The 20,304-nt window shown below is 41.3% G+C and overlaps 1 protein-coding gene across 3 annotated transcripts in view; it reads right to left on the bottom strand.

Annotated features, from left to right (window-relative positions):
- Positions 1-751: 751 nt before the first annotated feature.
- The window catches only part of UBE2D2 (ubiquitin conjugating enzyme E2 D2), a 74,280-nt gene continuing 54,727 nt past the window's right edge, over positions 752-20,304 (bottom strand). For 2 of the 3 annotated variants that reach the window (XM_035292163.3, XM_002744231.7), the window contains 5 exons: positions 14,832-14,863; positions 14,675-14,752; positions 14,486-14,591; positions 6,891-6,984; positions 752-1,688 (listed from right to left, as the gene is read on the bottom strand). In XM_035292163.3, coding sequence (XP_035148054.1) covers positions 1,643-1,688; positions 6,891-6,984; positions 14,486-14,591; positions 14,675-14,752; positions 14,832-14,863 — 356 coding nt within the window. In that variant the 3' untranslated portion in view covers positions 752-1,642. Of the gene's footprint in view, positions 1,689-6,890; positions 6,985-8,016; positions 8,088-14,485; positions 14,592-14,674; positions 14,753-14,831; positions 14,864-20,304 lie in introns of all 3 variants that reach the window. The other variant, XR_013531075.1, reaches the window with a different exon arrangement.

Raw genomic sequence — 20,304 nt, 5'->3', positions numbered from 1 at the left:
CAAGTTTAAAACCAATAGCAGGGGACATTTATTCCTCAATTTTTGTGCAAGAGTGTAAAGATGCATTTGAAAGAACCTGATGGCTAGAGCATCAGCCATGGCTTTCAGGTTGACCTAGTTTACAATTAGACTAGGAAAAGAAGGAAAAAAAAAGGTAACTTGCCTAGTTCACACGAATGATGTCTCCAGCAAACACAGTTGTTTACAGGTTTCAAGCTACATTTTACTAGAGTCAAGGGAAGACTTCAAAAAGCCACATACAGTACAATTTAAAATTGGATGAACATCCTGCAAATGTTAGTGCAAAGTAATTATGCAGACTCTCCAAAACAAGATTGTGCTCATTTCCCAGGTTTAGTCAATGTTGCTCTTTTATAATTATAACCACAGAGGCTTAACTTACCAACTAGCAATGCCTTTGTGTTTTATGTACTATGTACCAAGGGAATGTCACAAAATTTTGGTGAAATGCAGCTTAGTTTCATTAATAAAGCAAATTTCTTATGGAATGTAACAGTCATGTTCCTGGAATGCTGCATGTGTCAAGTTTCATGGAAATGCTCTTAAACTTATGCCTCTATCTTGTTTAATAAAATTACTCTTAGGATATCCTTTTTACTATGTAACTGGAACTGTTTCATGATTTTAAAATGCAACCAGTATAAATGAACATTTCAGAGGTGGGAGAAAATCCACCACTCATCTCAGCTAGACAAAATTCTTAAAAATCAGAAAGCCTATTCACACAAAATTGTATGTAATGACTGTAGTAATCAGTTTATTACACAGATTAATCATTCTTGAACGTACAAGCTCCAGAGGAGCAACTGGGTCTTTAAATATACACAAGTATTTCCATCAAATGAATTTTCACCCTTACATCCAAATAGACCTAAGCAGTTAAAAACATAAGAAAAATAAGAGCTATTAGCTATGTATTAACTGAGAAACCACATACAAACCAAAAATATGGTAGAGAGAAAGAAGGGCTGAAAGGCCAAAGGTTGAAGGGGTAGGGATATGTAAAAGAGTTGGGAACAAAGCCCATTACACTTGATGTACTAATAGCTCCAATCCATTTAAATGTTGACCAGTTAAACTTAGACCTTAAAATGCAGGATGTGGGTAGAGTTTAATCTGGTTGGTCATAACTTTCACCTAAGACGTAGCTCCTTCGGAATAAAATGAATATAGACACAGCTTCATGTTCTTCACCTTGCTTTTCATAAATGTTTTGAGTTTAAATGGATTCCACTTAAAAATAATCTCCTACAGGTGAGTGGAGCTTTTTCTTTCTCATCCAAGCACACACCATACCCACCACCCCCCTCACACCTTGCTGTTACCCAAATTTAAGTCAATAAGGAAAGATTTTAGTCTCACACCTAGGTAATGCCTGTAGAACTGGCTTGTCACACACACACTTCTCTGCTAGGAGGCAATGTTGGTACAGAAGTACAGTATTTCTAGTTTGTTGTTCCAAGTATGTACAACACGCAGCACTGCTGTATCAGGTAAACATGTGCACAGGGGAAGATGAGGCGTGGGCTCATAGAAAGCAGTCAAATGGAAATCAAAAGGACTTTTCTCTTTCAGAGTTCCCCTATCTTTATTTGTAGAGGTTATCCAATAATTTCTTTAATTACATCGCATACTTCTGAGTCCATTCCCGAGCTATTCTGTTGTACCTGTACACACAAAGAGAAGCTTGGCTTAACATAGGTATAGAGTCAGTAAGCAACAGATTCCATTCATTATCCCATCTAGTAACTTGAGGGAATTCTAAGACATTCAAGGGAAAGCCCCTTTCTATCCAAAATTTCTAATAAGCATTAATTCAATGATAATGGAAGGAGCTGTAAAATGTGAACATCTCCTTTAACTGCTACTTACAAAGGATTCTGATTAAATTTTAGTATTTGCTGGCATATACCTTATTCTCTAGTTGATTGGCCTATTTCTACAAAAGACCTCAACTCCATTTACTTAAAAATTCTTGAAACGGTATGATTCTACATTTTATAGTTCTTGAACTCATATACTAACAATGATTAAACTGACCTAAGGCTGGGCGCAGTGGCTCACACCTATAATCCCAGCACTTTGGGAGGCTGAGGCCGGTGGATCACTTGAGCCCAGGGGTTTGAGACCAGCCTGGGCAACATGATGAAACCCTGTCTCTACAAAAAATACAAAAATTAGCAGGGTGTGCTGGTACATGCCTATAGTCCCAGCTACTTGGGAGGCTGAGGCGGGAAGATCATTTGAGTTCAAGAGGCAGAGGTTGCAGTGAGCTGAGATTGCAACACTGCACTCCAGCCTGGGCAACAGATAGAGACTCGGTTTCAAAAGAAAGGGGAAAAAAAAAACTTTCCCTTCATATCAATAAAACAACTGGTTCTGGCAGAACTTATTTCAATAATTTGGTTGACAAAACGAATGGGTTGTTTCAGAAGAGCATCTGAATAAAGTAAGCAGAGCAAATGGTTCTATAATTCTCCTATTAAAAAAAGGGATGCTGGGCCAGACACAGTGGCTCACGCCTATAATCCCAGCAATTTGGGAGGCCAAGGCAGGTGGATCACCTGAGGCCAGGAGTTTGAGACCAGCCTGGCCAACATGGTGAAACCCCATCTGTACTAAAAGTACAAAAAAAAAAAAAAAGTACCCAGGTGTAGTGGTGTACACCTGTAATCCCAGCTACTTGGGGCAGGTGAGGCAGGAGAATCGCTTGAACCTGGGAGACATAGATTGCGCCACTGCACTCTAGCCTGGGCAACAGAGAAAGACCCCGTCTCAAAAAAAAAAAAAAAAAAAAAAATGTGGAGGGGGGATTTGCTACAAAAAAAAGAATGAAAGATAAGGTCAGGTCAAGTGTGGCGGTTCATACCTATAATCCTGGCACCTTGGGAGGCCAAGGTAGGAGGACTGCTTGAGGCCAGGAGTTCAAGATCAGCCTGGACAACACAGCAAGACCTCATGTCTATTACAATTAAAAAAAGAAAAAAGGGATACTGAGCCTGGGCAACATAGGGAGACCCCATTGCTACAAAGATTTAAAAATTAACTGGTGACTCGGCGCAGTGGCTCACGCCTGTAATCCCAGGACTATAGGAAGCCAAGGTGGCTCAATAACTTGAGGTCAGGAGTTCGAGATCAGCCTGGCCAACAGGGCAAAACCCCATTTCTACTAAAAACACAAAACTTAGCCGAGCATGGTGGTGTGTACCTGTAGTCCCAGTTACTCAGGAGGCTGAGGCACGAGAGTCACTTGAGCCTGGGAGGCAGAGATTGCAGTGAGCCAAGATTGTGCTACTGCACTTGGGCAATGGAGCAAGACTGTCTAAAAATAAAAATTTAGGCTGGGCGTGGTGGCTCACGCCTGTAATCTCAGCACTTTGGGAGGCTGAGGCGGGTGGATCGCGAGGTCAAGAGATCGAGACCATCCTAGTCAACATGGTGAAACCCCGTCTCTACTAAAAATTACAAAAAATTAGCTGGGCATGGTGGCACGTGATTGTAATCCCAGCTACTCAGGAGGCTGAGGCAGGAAAATTGCCTGAACCCAGGAGGCGGAGGTTGTGGTAAGCCAAGATCGTGCCATTGCATTCCAGCCTGGGTAACAAGAGCAAAACTCCGTCTCAAAATAAAAAAAAAAAAAAAAAATTAGCTGGATGTGATGGCCTGTGCCTGTGGTCCCAGTTACTTGGGAAGCTCAGATGGGAGGACTGCTTGAGCCTGGGAGGTTAAGGTTGCAATGAGCTGTGCTCGTGCCACTGCATTAGTCTGGGTAACACAGCAAAAGCCCTACCTCAAAAAATAAAAAGGGGAGTGTAGGGGTGGGGGTGCTGGCCTCACATTGTGGCTCATGCCTGTAACCCCAGCATTCTGGGAGGCTGAGGTGAGAGAACTGCTTGAGGCCAGGAGTTAGAGAACAACCTGGGAAACATAGTGAGATACTACCTCTACAAAAAAATAAAACAAATTAGCCAGGTATAGTGGCATGTACTGGCAGTCCCAGCTACCAGGGAGGCTCAGGTGGGAGGATCACTTGGGCCCATGAGTTTGACACTGCAGTGAGCCATGATTGTACCACTGCATTCCAGTCTGGGTGGAAGAGTAAGACCCTGTCTCTTAAAAAAAAAAAAAAAAAGAAAAAAAAGTGGAGGGGGTTGGGAGGGTGCTGGATGATTTGGGAAAGTTCTGCTCGTGTACCATGATGACTTGGGAAATGCCTTCTGGTATGCATTCAGGCCCATAATTCTAGATACTGAACAAAACTGTTCTTTAATTTAAAAAAAATTTGTGAACAGGCCAGGCACGGTGGCTCACGCCTGTAATCCTAGCACTTTGGGAGGCCAAGGCGAAGTGATCACTTGATGTCAGGGAGTTCAAGACCAACCTGGCTAACATGGTGAAAACCCTGCCTCTACACACATGCACACACAAAAATTAACTGGGCTTGGTGGCGGGCGCCTGTAATCCCAGCTACTTGGGAGGCTGAGGCAGGAGAATCGCTGTAACCTGGGAGGCGGAGGTTGCAGTGAGCCAAGATCACGCCATTGCACTCCAGCCTGGGCAACAAGAGTGAGACTCCAATTAAAAATAATAATAATAAAATTGTGAATAAATTCACAAATAGGAAAAAGCAAGAACCAACAGCTGTTAGAACCCCCCCATTCCCAGTGTTAGCTCAATTAAAAACAAAAATGTATCCTTGCCTCTCTAATCCATTAGAATTCAAGTAATTCTTAAATCCTTTCTATTTTAACTTTATTTTTTCCTTTGGAGACGGAGTCTTGCTCTGTCACCCATGCTGGAGTGCAGTGGTGTGATTTTGGCTCACTGCAACCTCTGCCTCCCAGGTTTAAGAAATTCTCCTGCCTCAGCCTCCTGAGTAGCTAGGATTACAGGCGCCAGCAACTACACCTGGTTAATTTTTGTATTTTTAGTAGAGACAGGGTTTCATCATGTTGCACAGGCTGGTCTCAAACTCCTGATCTTGTGATTTGCCCTCTATTTTAATTTTAAAAAAACTATCTAACCTTTCCAATCTAGTTTCTTCCTATAATTTCACTGAATAGTACATAAAACAACAGATGTTATTAGTGCTAGGCATGGTGGTATATGCTTATAAGCCTAGCTACTCCAGAGGCTGAGGAAGAAGGACTGCTTGAACCCAGGAGTTTGAGACCAGACTAGGCAACACGGCAAGACTACATCTCAAAAAAAAAAAAAAAAAAAGAAAAAGAAAAAGAAAAGAAAAAGTGCTACTAAAACACTTTTAGCTACTATCTCTTTTGATATCTTGACCACTGTTCAATAATTCATAGTACAATTCTGAAATATCCAAATCCTACATCAAATTTTGTTTTTAAAAGAAATTCGGGGTTTTCATGTCTAATAGCATCTATTTATTTTCTTCCTTTAGATTATGTCAAATGGTAGAAAATCAATTCTCTTTACCCATTAATTCACAAATACCTATGAGAGGCAAATGGGCACTTGATGAAAAATGCTTTATATATCAAAAGACAAGCATAAGGCATTAAGCTGTTGAAAAATATACCATAGAAAAGTTTTTGTATGGGCACAGTGGTTCATGCCTGTAATCCCAGCACTTTGGGAGGCCTAGGTGGGCAGATCATTTGAGGTCAGAAGTTCGAAACCAGCCTAGCCAACATGTTGAAACCCTATCTCTATTAAAAATTAAAAAACAAAATGAGCCTGGCATGATGGCCTGCGCCTGTAACACCAGCTATGCGGGAGACTGAGGAACAAGAATTGCTTGAACCCAGGAGGCCGAGGTTGCAGTGAGCCGAGATCACACCACAGCCCTCCAGCCTGGGTGGTAGAGTGAGACCCTGTCTCAGAAAAAAAAAAAAAAAAGTTTTTTAGGGCTAGGCACAGTGGCCTTTGGGAGGCCAAGGCAGGCAGATCACAAGGTCAGGAGATCGAGACCATCCTGGCTAACACGGTGAAACCCTGTCTCTAAAAAAAAAATTATTAAAAAAAAAAAAAAAAGGTTTTGTAGACAAGAGGAATCTTTTTTTTCTTTTGAGACGGAGTTTTGCTCTTGTTACCCAGGCTGGAGTGCAATGGTGCGATCTCAGCTCACCGCAACCTCTGCCTCCTGGGTTCAGGCAATTCTCCTGCCTCAGCCTCCTGAGTAGCTGGGATTACAGGCACGTGCCATGCCCGGCTAATTTTTTGTACTTTTAGTAGAGACGGGGTTTCACCATGTTGACCAGGATGGTCTCGATCTCCTGACCTCGTGATCCACCCGTCTCGGCCTCCCAAAGTGCTGGGATTACAGGCTTGAGCCACCATGCCCGGCCGACAAGAGGAATCTTATGATACAATCAGGGATAAGATTGGCATCAGATATCTAACTATCTATTTATTTATTTTGAGACAGAGTCTCGCCCTGTCTCCCAGGCGTAGTGCAGTGGCATGATCTCAGCTCACTGCAATTTCCGCCTCTTGGGTTCAAGCAATTCTCCTGCCTCTACCTCTCGAGTAGCTGGGACTACAGGCATGTGTCACCATGCCCAGCTAGTTTTTTTGTATTTTAAGTAGAGACAGGGTTTCACCATGTTGGCCAGGGTAGTCTTGATCTTCTGACCTTGTGATCCGCCCACCTCGGCCTCCCAAAATGCTGGGATTACAGGAGTGAGCCACCGCGCCCGGCCAGCATTGTCTACTTATAATGATACTCAATGCATATATTCCTCTTTATATTAAGAATATAAAAATTTATATTAGGAATATAAGTATATTAGGACTTCATTTTAAGCATCTGGCCCATATTCAGCCCTTAAACAAGAAAGATTTGTGACAACCATCTCCATCCCACCACAGATAACTTTCCATCTTGAGGCCATACTTACTTTTCTCTATCTGTTTTGTAGATCCGAGCAATCTCAGGCACTAAAGGATCATCTGGATTGGGATCACACAACAGAGAACAGATGGACAAGAGTACTAGAATGAAAACAATTTGTATAAATTAGTAGAGGATAAAAGCAAAGGGCTGAGAGACACACGAGACACCAAAACATAAGAAAATTCTAAGAATTTACACTGTAATGCCTAGCAGCTTTCTAAGTTTTACTCAAATTTCTATTGACAGTAATCAACACAGATTTTAAGAAGCTTAAATAGACTTCAGTTTAAGTCATTAAAAAGTAAAAATGCAAACAAATAGCAGAAAATGTTACATGGCACCTTGGTCTCCCAGATATGAATATAAGCCCCTTTGTGCAAAGTCTCACAATAATCCCATGATGTAAGAAGAGTTGATATGATTGTCTGTATGCCTGAACTCACAAGGGAGCTGGCCCAGACAGGTACAGTGATCTGTTCAATGTCCCTGACTAGTAATTAGAATAGAATTAGAACTTGGTCTAAATCCTAGACCAAGAACATTTTTCAGATCCCATAAAGTACAATTTTTAGAAACCAATTTTCAGGAATAAATGGCTTTCAAAATTCCAAAGACAGGCCAAGTGCAATGGCTCACTCATGTGATCCTAGCACTTTGGGAGGCCATGGCAGAAGAATTGCTTCAGGCCAGGAGTCTGAGACCATCCTAGGCAACACAGTGAGATTCTGTCTCTACAAAAAATAAATAAATAAAGCCAGATGTGGTGGCACACTCCTGTGGTCCCAGCTGCTTAGGAAGCTGAGGTGGGAGGATCACTTACACCCAGGAGGTCAAGGCTGCATTGAGCTGTGTTTGCACCACTGCACTTCAACCTGGGTGACAGTGAGATCCTGTCTCAAAAAAAAAAAAAAAAAAAAAAAAAAAGACAGCCACACTATTGAAAATTCTTAGCAAAAATGACAACCATAAAATCCAACAATCACTGTTTTCCAGTGGCAGGCATCACATTCAGATAATTGTTTTGTTTCATTTTCAGTTGAAAACAATTTCATTTAAATCAAGAACATAAATGCAAACACTTGCCCCCAAACGGGGATGGCCATACACTCATTACAGAGAATACAACATACTTCTATGAATGTCTCAAATTCTCTTCAGTGACGATTTAGAATCTCATCTAAGCCATTTCCTCGGTGACAACCTGGGATGTAGCAGACAAATCTCAATAGTGTAATTTCCTTTGTTCAAATCTGTCATTAACTTATGTTTTAAAATATTTATTTATTTATTATTTATTTACTTAGAGACGGGGTCTCACTCTTTCGCCCAGGCTGGAGTACAGTGACATGATCTTGGCTCACTGCAACCTCTTCCTCCAGGGTTCGAGTGATTCTCATGCCTCAGCCTCCTAAGTACCTGGGATTACAGGCTAAAAGTCATCCTCTCACCTCACTCTCCAGGTGAGACTAACGGTAAGCATCACCATGTCTAGCTAATTTTTTTTTTTCTTGTAGAGACTGGGTTTTGCCATGTTGGCCAGGCTAGTCTTGATCTCCTAGGCTCAAGTGATCCACTCGCCTCAGCCTCCTGAAGTGCTGGGATTACAGGTGTGAACTACCATACCGGGCCATATCTATCATTAACTTATGCATTCCTTACTGAATACAAAGGGGGGCATTAGCTCACTGATTACATTAAGTTCAGTAGCCTTGGACACAATAAAACAAATTTAAATCCTCTATACTAATGCTAATAGAGCTCAAGCTATCTTACTTTTCTCTAACGTTCTGTACAAAGAGATAATAACTCTGAGCCCACTTTCCTCCCAACACATAAATTCAGCAGGGAAAAAATTCACTCATTTTCCTATCAAATCTACCCTATAGCGATCAAGGGCTTCTGCGAAGTAAAGAAAAAGTTCATATGCCCTTTATCATTCAGTTTGGTAACAAAAATGCTATTTCCTTGCCTTAAGAATATATGGGTCGGGCGTGGTGTAATCACACTTGTAATCCCAGCACTTTGGGAGGCCAAAACAGGCAGATCACCTGAGGTCAGGAGTTCAAGACCAGCCTGGGCAACATGCCAAAATCCTGTCTCTACTAAAAATACAAAAAATTAGCCAGGCATGGTGGCACATGCCTATAATCCCTGCACTTTGGGAGGCTGAGGTAGGTGGATGATGAGGCCAAGATGGTGAAACCCCATCTCTGCTAAAAATACAAAAATTAGCTGGGCATGGCAGTGTACGCCTGTAATCTCAACTACTCAGGAGGCTGAGGCAAGAGAACCACTTGAACCCAGGAGGCAGAGGTTGCAGTGAGGCGAGATTGTGTCACTGCACTCCAGCCTGGGGACAGAATGAGACTCCATTTCAAAAAACAAAACAAAACAAAACAAAAAATATTAGGTGGGCATGGTGGTGCACACCTGTAATCCCAGCTACTTGAGAGGCTATAGCAGGAAGAACTGCTTGAACCCAGGAGGCGGAGGTTGCAGTGAACCAAGATCGTACCACCATACTCCAGCCTGGGCAGAGCAAGACTCTGACTCAAAAAAAAAAAAAAAAAAAAAAAAAGAAGAGTATATGAAAGTTTTTTTTTTTTTTTGAAAAATCGGGAAAGATATTTTCTGATTCTTCATTCCTGTTGCCCACAATTCTGGCAGCTGGTATTTCAAAAACATTTTCCCATTGTCAGGTGTCATCACCTGAAGCCCTCTTCAAGCACAGAACATTCTAATATCAATTAGGAAAAACTTCATGTATTTCCTGGAAATGATAACAAAGAGTTAGAAATTTTTGAATGTTCTTTTAACTCATTCTTCTTGTTATTCTAGTAAGTCAACTTTAAAGGAAACATTTTAAAGAAAGAGCTTTTCTGACTTTCTTGCCAGGGAAGAAAAGTGGGTACTGGCTTATTTGGACCTTGTGAAAAAATTCTTAGTATACTACTTAGCTTCTTGAATTTGTGAAAAATTCATTTTGGCTTATAATATACTGATATGGTTTGGATCTGTGTCCCCAAACAAATTTCATGTTCAACTGTAATCCTCAATGTTGGAGGTGGCGCCTGGGAGGAGGCAACTGGATCATGGGGGTGGATCCTTCATGCATGCCTTAGCACCATCCCTTTGGTGCTGTTCTTGTAATAGAGTTCTCATGAGATCCGGCTGTTTTTTTGTTTGTTTGTTTTCTAAATAGAGAGGTGATTTCATCATGTTGGTCAGGCTGGTCTCAAACTCCTGACCTTGTGATCCACCCGCCTCAGCCTTCCAAAGTGCTGGGATTACAGGCATGAGCCATGCGCCCGGCCTAGATCTGGTTAATAGTGTGCGGCACCTCCTCCTCTCTCTCTCTCTCTCTCGGTCCTGCTCCTGCCATGTGAGACAGGTGGCTCTAACTCTGTCTTCTACTGTGAGTAAAAGCTCCCTGAGGCCTCCTCAGAAGCAGATGCCTCCATACTTCCTGGATAGCCCCTGAAACTGTGAGCCAATTAAACCTCTTTTCCTTATAAATTATCCAGTCTCAGGTATTTCTTTATAGCAGTGCAAGAATGGACTGATACATATACTATACCTTCCTCTTCTGTAAAGAGAGTAACTCTTACTTCTATAACCTGTATAGTCTCTTCACTGAACTTTTACCTATATATATTCTTCATCAGTATTGCTTTTTTTTGTGGGGGGGCGGGGGGGAATAGAGTCTTGCTCTGTTGCCCAGGCTGGAGTGCAGTGACATGATCTTGGCTCACTGCAAATTCTGCCTCCTGGGTTCAAGCGATTCTCGTGCCTCAGCCTCCAGAGTAGTTGGGACCACAGACACACACCACCATGCCCAGCTAATTTCTGTATTACTGGTAGAAATGGGGTTTCACCATGTTGGCCAGGCTGTTCTTGAACTGACCTCAAGTGATCCACCTTCCTCGGCCTTCCAAAGTGGATTACAGGCATGAGCCATGTTGCCAGGCCAGTATTAATCATTTTCACTAGTGTTATAACCCACAGTTATATTCACTCTAAAAACATACAATTGAATGGCTTATTGGCACACTTATCTACTTCCTTTAAGTTTTTTTTTTTAATTTAGGTTCCCCTCACTTATCTTCAAAGTAGAGGGAATACTGGGTCAAAATTTCTGTCCTTGAAGACAGACTATATGTTAAAGAAATAATATCACACAGGATTAAGGTGTTTCACAAAACTACTTGAACATACATTCCATTTACAAGAGACTCATTAAAACCTTAAACCTTTTTGAGGCCCAGATGTATGGATCACGAGGTCAGGAGATTGAGTGAGACCATCCTGGCTAACACAATGAAACCCCGTCTCTACTAAAAATACAAAAAATTAGCCAGGCATGGTGGCATGTGCCTACAGTCCCAGCTAGTTGGGAGAGGCTGAGGCAGGAGAATCGCTGGAACCCGGGAGGCAGAGGTTGCAGTGAGCCAAGATCGCACCATTACACTCCAGTCTGGGCAACACAGCGAGACTTTGTCTCAAAAGGATAAAAAAAAAAAAAAAAGAAAAACCTTAAACTTAAGACAGTTAATACAATCAAATTCAACAAAATGGCACTGCAATTATTTTAAAGGATAGCCATCCAGCTAGAGAGAACCTAACAAATCAAACTTGTAATAACCCTCATTTACAATAGCTGAAAAAAAATCAAGGCTAAGCAAGAGAAGGGGAAAAACAAAAAGAGATATGGCAATAATTTCAGCTATCTTTTGCCTTGAATACCCCACCCCACCAAACACACGCCTCTTACATAATTCCACTTCTCTTGGTCCCATTACTAGATTTATATCTATATTGCTACTGGGCGAAGGAAGTGCGACCAATGGGAACTTCACCAGGCCAGGCAATTACAAAAACAGGTCCACAAACACATTCTCAAGTAGCTCTTGAATTGTAGGGGAGCCCACGAAAAGAAAAGAAACACTTCTCTAAAAAGTTATTTCATTACAACTTTTAAAAATGTAGTTCTCTGTCATTCTGTTTTTATTTCTGCTTAGGACTCCAGAAATTTTAAATTAATGCCTCACAGTTTTGTTTGCTTTAAAAAATTAATTTGTGGTCAGGCGTGGTGGCTCAGGCCTATAATCCCAGCACTTTGGGAGGCCGAAGAGGGATGATCACCTGAGGTCAGGCAGGCAGATCACCTGAGATCAGGAGTTCCAAGTCCAGCCAGGCCAACATGGTAAAACCCCATCTCTACTAAAAATACAAAAATTAGCTTGGCATGGAGGTGGGCACTTGTAATCCCAGCTACTTGGGAGGCTAAGGCAGGAGAATCACTTGAACCTGGGAGGCCAAGTTTGCAGTGAGCCGAGATTGCATCATTGCACTCAGCCTGGGCAACAAGAATGAAACTCCATCCCAACAAAAACAAAAATTTCACACGACATTTCACCACACAAATACCAAACTAACATTGCTTGTCGATTTCTGGCCACTTAACATACTTTTCTATATAACTCTTGTTCTATATAACTCTTTTCTGCTTTTTTCAAACACAGTATTTTCCTATTTTCACAATATTTGTAAGGACCAATATTTTTTTTTTTGGGAGAGTTTCCCTCTGTCATCCATGCTGGAGTGCAGTGGTACCATCTTGGCTCACTGCAACCTCCGTCTCCTGTGTTCAAGTGATTCTCCTGCCTCAGCCTCCCAAGTTGCTGGGACTACAGGTGCACGTCATCACACCTGGCTAATTTTTGTATTTGCAGTAAAGACAGGATTTTGCCATGTTAGCCAAGCTGGTCTCGAATTCCTGGCCTCAAGGGATCTGCCACCTCAGCCTCACAAAGAGCTGGGATTACAGGCATTGGCCACCATCCCTGGCCAGGATCAATACTCTTTTATATGCATATGCTAGAACCGATTTATTTCTTCCTATACTGTAAGTAATTTCTAATTTCCATAACTAATTCACACTACCACAAATGTACTTGCATACAAGCTTTTTCAGCATTTGGGATTGTTTTCTTAGTATAAATAAATGAAACTAGAATTATTGGGTGAATGGGCATAGATGATTAAGTCTCTAAATACATAATGGCAGACTGGGCTCTATAAATCTATACTTCTACTTGAAGTATATGAGTGTTCATTTCAATGTACCTCGTTAGCATTTCATCTTCTATTTAAAAGATCTTTGTTAATTAAAAAGGTGAAAAATAGGAACTTAACATTTACTTCTTTAATCCTCACTTCCCCTGTGTCCATTCATCTATCGGGGTCTAAATTTTTCCTTTTTGTACTTCGTATTTTTTTTTTTTTTTTGAGACGGAGTTTTGCTCTTGTTACCCAGGCTGGAGTGCAATGGTGCGATCTCGGCTCACCGCAACCTCCGCCTCCTGGGTTCAGGCAATTTTCCTGCCTCAGCCTCCTGAGTAGCTGGGATTGTGCCCAGCTAATTTTTTGTATTTTTAGTAGAGATGGGGTTTCACCATGTTGACCAGGATGGTCTCAATCTCTTGACCTCGTGATCCACCTGTCTCGGCCTCCCAAAGTGCTGGGATTACAGGCTTGAGCCACCGCGCCCGGCCGTGTACTTCGTATTTTAAACATATTAACCCATTACCATATTTGATTTTTCTCTTAAACAACTGATTTCATTTTCAGAAAAGTACATCCTGTGAGCTCTTTTCTTTTTATCACCTTTCAGAATGGAGTGGTGAGAACTGATAAATATTCTTTTTTTTTTTTTTTTTTTTGAGACAGAGTCTCATGTCTCATTCTGTCGCCCAGGCTGGAGTGCAGTGATGTAATTTTGGCTCACTGCAAACTCTGCTTCCCAGGTTCAAGAGATTCTCCTGCCTCAGCCTCCCAAGTAGCTGGAATTACAGGCATGTGCCACCATGTCCAGCTAATTTTGTATTTTTAGTAGAGACAGGGTTTCATCATATTGACCATAGTCTGGAATTCCTGATCTCAAATGATCCACCCACCTCGGCCTCCCAAAGTGCTGGGATTACATGCATGAGCCACTAAGGCTGGCACAAACATTCATTTTTGTTTTCCTTAATAAATTTCTAGATTATTTGGTTGGGCGCTGTGGCTCACACCTGTAATCCCAGCACTTTGGGAGGCTGACGCAGGCAGACCATGAGGTCAGACGTTCGAGACCAGCCTGGCCAATATGACAAAATCCGTCTCTACTAAAAATATAAAAATTAGCTGGCCGTAGTGGCAGGCACCTGTAATCCCAGCTACTTGGGACGCTGAGGCAGGAGAATTGCCTGAACCCAGAAAGCAGAGGTTTCAAGTGAGCTGAGATCACACCACTAAACTCCAGCCTGGGCGACAACAGCGAGACTCCGTCTCAAGAAACAAAAACAAAAACATTCATACCAGTGTCCATCTTCTAACTATGCTTGAGTAGCACAACTGACAGACTAGTCACCACACCAAGGAATACTTTTGCTTGAAAAATCCAACTCTTTTCCAGTTCTCAAGGTCCATTTCAGAATAAGAATTGCCACCTCTTCTTCAAAGAAACATGAGTAATATTTTCAAAAATAAATAACTTAAAAAAGACAAAAAGACACGGTTACTTTATCCTTTATCTTGATATCAAATACCCATTGTTACCTTTTGAAATAGTTAGTGCTGGAGACCACTGTGACCGCAGAATATCAAGACAAATGCTGCCATTACTGTTAATATTTGGATGATAAATTCTTGTTGTAAATGCAACCTACAGAAAGAAAGGAAACTCTGTAAACTAGTTTATTAGTATTGTAGAAAGTACATTAAAAACAACTGCCACATTCCAATTACCTTAGGTGGTTTGAAGGGGTAATCTGTTGGGAAATGAATTGTCAAGAAAAATACTCCACCCTGATAGGGACTGTCATTCTGTTGATGACAAGAAAAGTGGGATTAAAATGAGTAAATTATATTAACTGCTTATTCTGAAATTAATCTGAATACTTACTGGCCCCATTATTGTAGCTTGCCAATGGAACACTGAAAAATAACAAGAAAAAGGTCACCATGTAACAATATCCACATTGTATCTATACCATAGTAACATATCACTCCCCTTCTAATCCAAATTCATTTATAAATAATATGATCATGAGTATTAGCAAGATGAGGAACCTACATCAAGAGTCTAAAGAAACAAGAAAATGACTAGCACGACCTAGAACATTGATAAGGTGCTCAATGAAAAATATTTCGAGCCAGGTATGGTGACTCACGCCTGTAATCCCAATACTTTGAGAGGCTGTAGTGAGAGGACTGTTTGAGCCTGAGAAGTGAAAGCAGGAATAAGCCATGATTGCCCCACTGCACTCCAGCCTAAGCAACAGAGTGAGACTCTCAACAACAACAACAAAAAAAAACAAAGTATTTGGGCTAAAGCTTCTTGAAACTTGAAACTTTCAGGGAAACAAACTTCTTGACAAGGTTCACAGTTCTACCTTTAAACAGTTATTTCTTTACCTAACAGGATAAATCATTCCCTCAAGACAATTACATAGAATATGAATATATATTTTTTTTTTTTTTGGAGACGGAGTCTCACTCTGTCGCCCAGGCTGGAGTGCGGTGGCACAATCTCAGCTCACTGCAACCACTGCCTTCCGGGTTCAAGCAATTCTCCTGCCTCAGCCTTCCAAGTAGCTGGGACTACCAGTGTGTGCCGCCACACCTGGCTAATTTTTGTATTTTTTAGTAGAGACAGGGTTTTGCCACGTTTGGCCAGGTCTCGAACTCCGGACCTCAGATGATCTATCCACCTCAGCCTCCTAAAGTGCTGGGATTACAGGTATGACTCCTTTTATAATGCTGTCATACGGCGGGGGGGTGGGGGGGGAACCAGTAAAGTCAAGGTAGATAATACTTAAATCAGGAAAGCCTGGTTTTAACAATGAGAAAAAATTTCTAGACGATCCAAGATGGCCGATCGCTAACATCCCGAGATTGCAGCTCTCAGGGAAGGTGCGGAGAACTAGAGGACGCCACACTTTCAGACAAATTCTGGTCGCTCACGGAGCAGAAGATCCCCCAGTGGAGGAAACACATGGGTGGCCAGCGCGACTCTCGTGGCCGGCATAGCGGTTCCGCCGGCACCTCAGCGCGGCAGCTCTTGGAGCAGAGTAAACAGGTTCGGAGGACCCGCACAGGTCCCCAGCAGGACACCAGAGCCCGGCGCAGTGGCTGTGACGCACCTCGGCGCGGCAGCGCTTGGCGCAGAGTAAACGCGACCGGTTCCCCTTCTGACTGGGGTCTGGAGTCCTGGGAAGGCAGAGTCGCCTACTACGGACACAAGAAGGAAGCCAGACAGGAGAATCCTGGGCAGAAAAGCACCATTAGTTTTAATGCCGCTGCTCTGGCCCTGGGAACTAACAACCTGGACATCCACTCAAGAGACCTAATCTGAAAGTTGGTAATTTCAAAGACGACAGGAGGATAAATTTACAATGACGGGAAGAAACCAGCGTAAAAAAGCTGAGAATACTCAAAGTCAGAACGCCTCTCCCTCTAAAGATGATCACAGTTCCCCATCGACAATGGAACAAGGCTTGATGGAGAACGAGCGCATCCTGATGACAGAATCACTCTTCAAGGAATGGATAATAACAAACTTTGGTGAGTTAAAAGAACATGTTGTAGCCCAACGTAAAGAAACTAGGAACTTTGAAAAAAAGGTTTGATGAAATCCTATTGAGAACAGACAACTTAGAGAGGAGTATGAGTGAATTAATGGAACTGAAGAATACAATACAGGAACTCCGAGAAGTATGCACAGGTTTAAACACTCAAATTGTTCAAGCAGAAGAAGGGATATCAGAGGTCAAAGTCCAACTTAATGAAATAAAGCGTGAGGAAAAGATTAGAGAAAAAAGGATAAAAAGGAATGAGCAAAGTCTCCAAGAAATGTGGGACTATGTGAAAAGATCAAATTTACGTTTGATAGGTGTACCTGAATGCGACAGAGAGAATGAATCCAAGCTGGAAAATACCCTTCAGGATATTATTCAGGAAAATTTTCCTAAACTAGCAAAGCAGGTCAACATTCAACCCCAGGTAATACAGAGAACACCACAAAGATATTCCTCAAGAAGAGCAACCCCAAGGCACATAATCGTTAGATTCACCAGGGTTGAAACCAAGGAGAAAATACTAAGGGCAGCCAGAGAGAAAGGTCAGGTTACCCACAAAGGCAAGCCTATCAGACTTACAGCAGATCTCTCAGCAGAAACTCTACAAGCCAGAAGAGAGTGGGGGCCAATATTCAACATCCTCAAAGAACAGAACCTTCAGCCCAGAATTTCATATCCAGCCAAACTAAGCTTCACAACTGAAGGAAAAATAAAATCTTTTATGAACAAGCAAGAACTCAGAGATTTTATTACCACCAGGCCTGCTTTACAAGAGCTTCTGAAAGAAGCATTACACACAGAAAGAAACAACCAGTATTAGCCTTTCTAAAAATATACCAAAAAGTAAAGAGCACCAACATAAAGAAGAATTTACACCAACGAATGGATAAAACAGCCAGTCAACATCAAATGGCAGTAACCCTAAATTTAAATTGACTAAATCCCCCAATCAAAAGACACAGCCAAAACCCAATGGCATGTTACATCCAGACCTGTTTCACATGCAAGGATACACAAAGACTCAAAACAAAGGGATGGAGAAAGATTTACCAACCAAATGGAGAGCAAAAATAAATAATAAATAAATAAAAAGCAGGAGTTGCAATTTTTGTATCAGATAAAATAGATTTTAAAGCAACAAAGATATAGTGATAAAAGGATCAATGCAACAATAAGAGCTAACGATCCTAACACCCAGATACGAGACTTAGATTCAATGAGACAGAAAATTAATAAGGATATCAAGGACTCGAACTCAGATCCGGAACAAGTAAATTTAATAAATATTTATAGAGCTCTCCACTTCAAATACACAAAATATACATTCTTGTCAATACCACATCACACCTACCCAAAAGTTTAAATGAAACATTGATTGGCCATTATTAATACCCAACTTTTTTCAAAATAAAGCAGTATTTCCATTTACTCTCCCTCTTTTTCTTCCTCTCCTTTACTTTTTTTTTTTTTCTTCTTTCCTTCTCTCAAAAAAAAATCAACTTGTAAACCTCTAGATCCAGGTCGGCAATGTCTCTCTCATTGCTTGATTTCCTTCCTTCCCTTCCCTCCCTCCCTCCCTCCCCACTTCCTCCCTTCCTTCCTTCCTTCCTTCCTTCATCCCCTCCTTCCTCCCTACCGTCCTTCTTCCCTCCCTTCCTGCCTTCCTCCCCCCCGCCAAAAAAAAAAAAAAAAAAATTTCTAGAAACTCTTGTGTAGGTCTGTAGATTACTGGCCCTCATTAAAGAAATAAAAACATCATCTCGTGTAACGTAAAGGATAAGTTAAAGAGAAAAAACGAGTAAAATTTAAAAAGAAAATATTAGCTGTAAGCCCATGCTTGATTACAAGCTCTAGGGATAATTCCAGTAAGTTATAATCTTGTTCAATAAATAAATCTCTTCCAAATGCAGAAAATGGTGCTTGTTCCACGTTCTCATGCTACTATGTACAGCATGAGAGATCAAAAGCCAGAGTTTTTACTTACAAGCAAGCTACTACTTAGCACACTTAATATTCATACTATGATCTGAGCAACCTAAGGGAAGTTGTCACTAGAGTTATAGTTGGACAACCTAAACCACATAACTCGTGTCCACCAGGATGTCAGTCCAAGTTCTAAAGTTCTTTCTAGCCTCCTTAATATCAAACTAATCCCTATGGTTGGTTTGTTGTTCACTGGGACCTGAACCCAAAAATAGCACCTTGTTGATTAGGAATTAAAGGTAAAGCATAGGAATTGCTGAGGCTCCCTTCCTTAGATTATCCCTCATTAGTACTTAGAAACACTTACATTATTTTCTGCCAAACATTTAATGGATTGAGTAAGGCAAGGAGAAAGCCATTCCGGGCCACTAAAACTGGAGAGAGTTATCTTCAAGAGAAGTCCTATAAAAGGACCCTTATGCGCTGTTTAAACAAACAAAAGTGGGCACCTGTAGTCCCAGCTACTCAGGAGGCTGAGGTGGGAAGACGGTTTGAGCCCAGGAGTTCGTCTAGCCTGGCAACATAGCAAGACCCTGTTTCCAAAAAAAAAATTAAAAACAAGAGACTAAGACACACACACACACACACACACACACACACACACACGTACACGAGTCTCATTCTATTTTTAATCATAAACATAATTTGAGTAAATAAAACATTGATAACTAGAATTAACAAACCCCAATAACAAGGCTAAAATCACTATTAGACTAAAGAATGACCAATTGGTCAAAGGACCTGTTCTTCTACTTAATTATTTTATGTTATGTAAATTTGTGGTTATAAATGGAAGAGTATTAATTGTACCTGCATTCCTGCTCAAGGCTGTAAGACTTAGGTAAGATAATAATAAGAAAGCACTTCATTTAAATGGTGTCCTCAGCCACTGCCTGCCACAGTGGTACCCTCATCTCTAATGCCTATGCTACCTCTAGCTTGCTGAGAAGGGGGATAAGTAAGGAGGTCTCTACATCATAACTAGTACAAGGCAGATTACCAGCAAATTGACCCAGTGGTAAAGCACCCATGAAGCAACTGGCTACAGAAGTCACTCACAGGAGTATACCCTTTACTGGAAGAGTGAAGATACCTCACTGGTACAGGTCCGGTACTGTGGTACTCCGTGAAAATAGATCTCATGAGAAGGCCACTGAACTCCTGATTAGCAAACTTCCTTTCCAGCATCTGATGCAAGAAGTTGCTCAGACTTCAAAACAAACCTACGCTTCCGGCTATTGGTGCTTTGCAGGAGGCAAGTAGAGCCTATGTGATGCACCTTTATGAAGACATCAACTTTTGTGCTACTCATGCCAAATATGTAACAACTATGCCAAAAGACATCCAGCTAGCATGCCAATTACATGGAGAATGTGCTTAAGATCAAGAAACATTTCACTGTCCAAAAAAAATTATTTTTCTTCTTTCTGTTATTTGTAGTTCCCTATGTTAGATATATATATATTTTTCCCCATGGAGTCAAAAGGTAACTACATATAAGACTATGAGTAGAAAAATAGGGAACAGAAATCAGGTATTGGCAGTTTTTCTATTTTAACTTGTGTGTGAATTTCTAATATAAAATTAAAGCATTAATTCAAATCAAAATATTTCACTGAACAAGTTTCAGCAGTTTACATTTATAACAATTATAAACACATCTGTACGTTTTTTCTGGACAATGCCAGCATTTGATTTTTTTTTTTTGGGTTGGAGTTTTGCTCTTGTTGCCCAGGCTGGAGTGCAGTGGCACGATCTTGGCTCACTACAATCTCCGCCTCCCAGGTTCAAACAATTCTCCTGCTTCAGCCTCCC

Source organism: Callithrix jacchus, chromosome 2 (assembly GCF_049354715.1).
Source record: "Callithrix jacchus isolate 240 chromosome 2, calJac240_pri, whole genome shotgun sequence".
Classification (NCBI taxonomy): domain Eukaryota; kingdom Metazoa; phylum Chordata; class Mammalia; order Primates; family Cebidae; genus Callithrix; species Callithrix jacchus.
Note: the sequence above shows the minus strand (reverse complement) of the source record. Positions and strands in the feature narration are given on the sequence as shown.